Source organism: Phaseolus vulgaris, chromosome 3, assembly GCF_051622355.1.
Source record: "Phaseolus vulgaris cultivar YP4 chromosome 3, ASM5162235v1, whole genome shotgun sequence".
Taxonomy (NCBI): Eukaryota; Viridiplantae; Streptophyta; class Magnoliopsida; order Fabales; family Fabaceae; genus Phaseolus; species Phaseolus vulgaris.
The window spans coordinates 52,457,933-52,460,442 of NC_143500.1; the positions used below are offsets into that span (position 1 = coordinate 52,457,933).

A 2,510-nucleotide genomic window follows, 5' to 3' on the forward strand; every position below is an offset into this window, starting at 1 on the left:
AAATGTATATTTGGAAAAATATGATATATGTGAAAATATTGTTTAGGGATATTTTGGTAACAATAATGATACTTTGACAACTTGTTTCAATATACAACTTGTGATTAATGATATGAGAAAAGGATATTCTTGTTATTTTACATAAAAATTAAATTTTTTTAAAAATAGAGTTGTAAACTGGTACAAGTTGTCAATATATCATTTTTCTTTTGTTAAAAATGCAGTCATTAAGCATTATAAATAATAAACCAAGTTGGAAGAGCTTGTATCATTCGAGCCATATAGTCCGAGTACAATTTCAATATTTTGTCTTTGTATTTCCTTCCACCTCTAGAAAAATTCTCTTGTTTTCTCACCCTGGTTGAAACAATGAGGCCTCAAAACATTGATCACAACCTTCACATATCACCACCGAGGTCAAATGAACCACCCATAACCCCTAATTCGAATAGGCAAATTCAATTTGAGCAAGCTCCTATACCCTTAATAATGGCTGTCACAAATCCCATCCATGGCCAGACCCACCAACAACAAACAACCTGGTACATGATTTTAAGAATGTCCCTTGACCCTTCTCAAAATGTTACTAGGTTTCAACTAACCATGCCTGATGGGGTCCATGCCGTACTTCAACCAATACCTGAGATTCCTCATAGAGCTAGGCTCAATGAGCCTTGGACTCAAAGAGAGTATGAACTCATAAATGAATCAAACAGACAAGTAATTCCTCGTGGAATTTTGCTTAATGAGTCTTGGACCCAAAGACAACATCAGTTTGTTTCCTTCAACCTTAATCTAAATAACATTCTTTAATCTTGCTTATTCTCTTCTAATTGCTTTTCCAGTCTTCTTATTTTCAAATTCTATGTTTTCATTTCACAGGGATATGTTATGTTGCATTATAATTATTTGTATTGCTAAAAGACCTTTTTGTGCAGCAGGATTCCTGAACATGTTCAAAACCATGTTGCTGAGTTCCATAGGCAACTATCATCATCATCACCAACCTATCCCCTGTCCCAAAATCAGAACACTCTGGTGGCTCGATCTGCCTCAAACTCAATGCCCATCACTGTTAACCCGACACTGCAACTCTTCACACCTGTCACATCTGGAGAAACTAGCAGTAGCACCTTTGAGTCTCAAATTCAAATGGGTGATGCAACTGCAAGCCCTTCCATGAATGTTGATGAAGAAATTGATTTGGAGTTGCGCTTGGGTCGAAGCCAGTGAGACTCAAATATGCTTGTGTGGACAAATACAGCGAGGTGTTTTCATTGGTGTTAGAGTTTATTTATGTTTATCAAGGTTTTGTGGGCATTAACTTGCAAATCTGTGTCTTTCCTTTCATGTAATAAAGTTGTCATTTTGAATGGCTCGTCTTTTTAATATATTTCCATTTGCAAATTCATCTCTTATTCTGAAAGGGTAACATATTTTTCTCTTCTGTGTCTATCTTGTGATTTAACTAAGATTTTTTCAGAAATAATTTGTGATTGGGATTTTTGTTGTACAACATCAAAGTTTTCATACTTTTGTGATGATAATTGTGAACCCATTAACCCAAATTAGGAAAAATATTGAATACATATTTAAGTTTTCATGTATTAAGAGATGTGATTTACCCAAGAGACTTCTCGTTGTAGTAGTTAATTAAGATCATTTGTAACAAAAAAAATTGTTTGTGCAAACTAATATTACTCTCAATTAATATAAAATCAAAATGATATTAAACTTATATTATGTTAATGTGGGAGAGAGAGTTTTCCAATAAAAGAAAATATGTTCCTAAGTGATTTAACTAGTACATTTAAACATATGAGTCTGAGTATGTTTAAGTTGGTTTTTTATTGTTAATTTTTGCTCTTTATTATCAAAATGAGATTTTTTTAAAAATATTATGAGGTTAGAGAAGTTGTGAGAATGTGAAACAATTTCATTGTGAAGAAAAAGTGAAGTTGTGTCAAGATGTCAAATGTGTCACCTTAACACAATTTCACTTTTACATGACAAAATTTGTACCATTTTGGTACAACTTCGCCAATCTCATAATATTATAAAAAGTTACTTGTGATAAGGAGTAAAAATTGTCCCAGTTTCATACAAAAAAAATCACTTCTCGTAAGATTGATTATTCCAGTGTTCTGAAACGATTTAGACGTGATTGATGACACATGATTCTAAATATCTTTACGCGAGATTTACGAGATATGATAATTAATAATACATATAAAAAAATTAAAATTAACATTAAAATGACTTCATAAATTAATGTGATGATAAATAAATATGTACGTATAGGTATTAATTTGAACTCGTCTTGACTTTAACAAAAACAAAATTGTATTAATCGAATGTAAATATGAGTAATACTTAATTATTTGAATTGATTTACTTTTTGTAAAGGGATGCGTGGGCTGATAAGTTGGCTAATTTAGGTTTTATTCATAGAGAATAATTTAATTGGTATAATAAGCTTCCATCTAATATGTTCTTAAAACTCTTTATTA

General features: G+C 31.4%; 1 protein-coding gene across 1 annotated transcript; it reads left to right on the top strand.

Annotated features, from left to right (window-relative positions):
* Positions 1-290: 290 nt before the first annotated feature.
* On the top strand, positions 291-1,373 carry LOC150028911 (uncharacterized). Its single transcript, XM_090300555.1, has 2 exons — positions 291-773; positions 942-1,373. Exons 1-2 carry the CDS (start codon positions 370-372, stop codon positions 1,231-1,233), a joined length of 696 nt encoding a protein of 231 aa, XP_090156681.1. The 5' UTR covers positions 291-369; the 3' UTR covers positions 1,234-1,373.
* Positions 1,374-2,510: the final 1,137 nt, after the last annotated feature.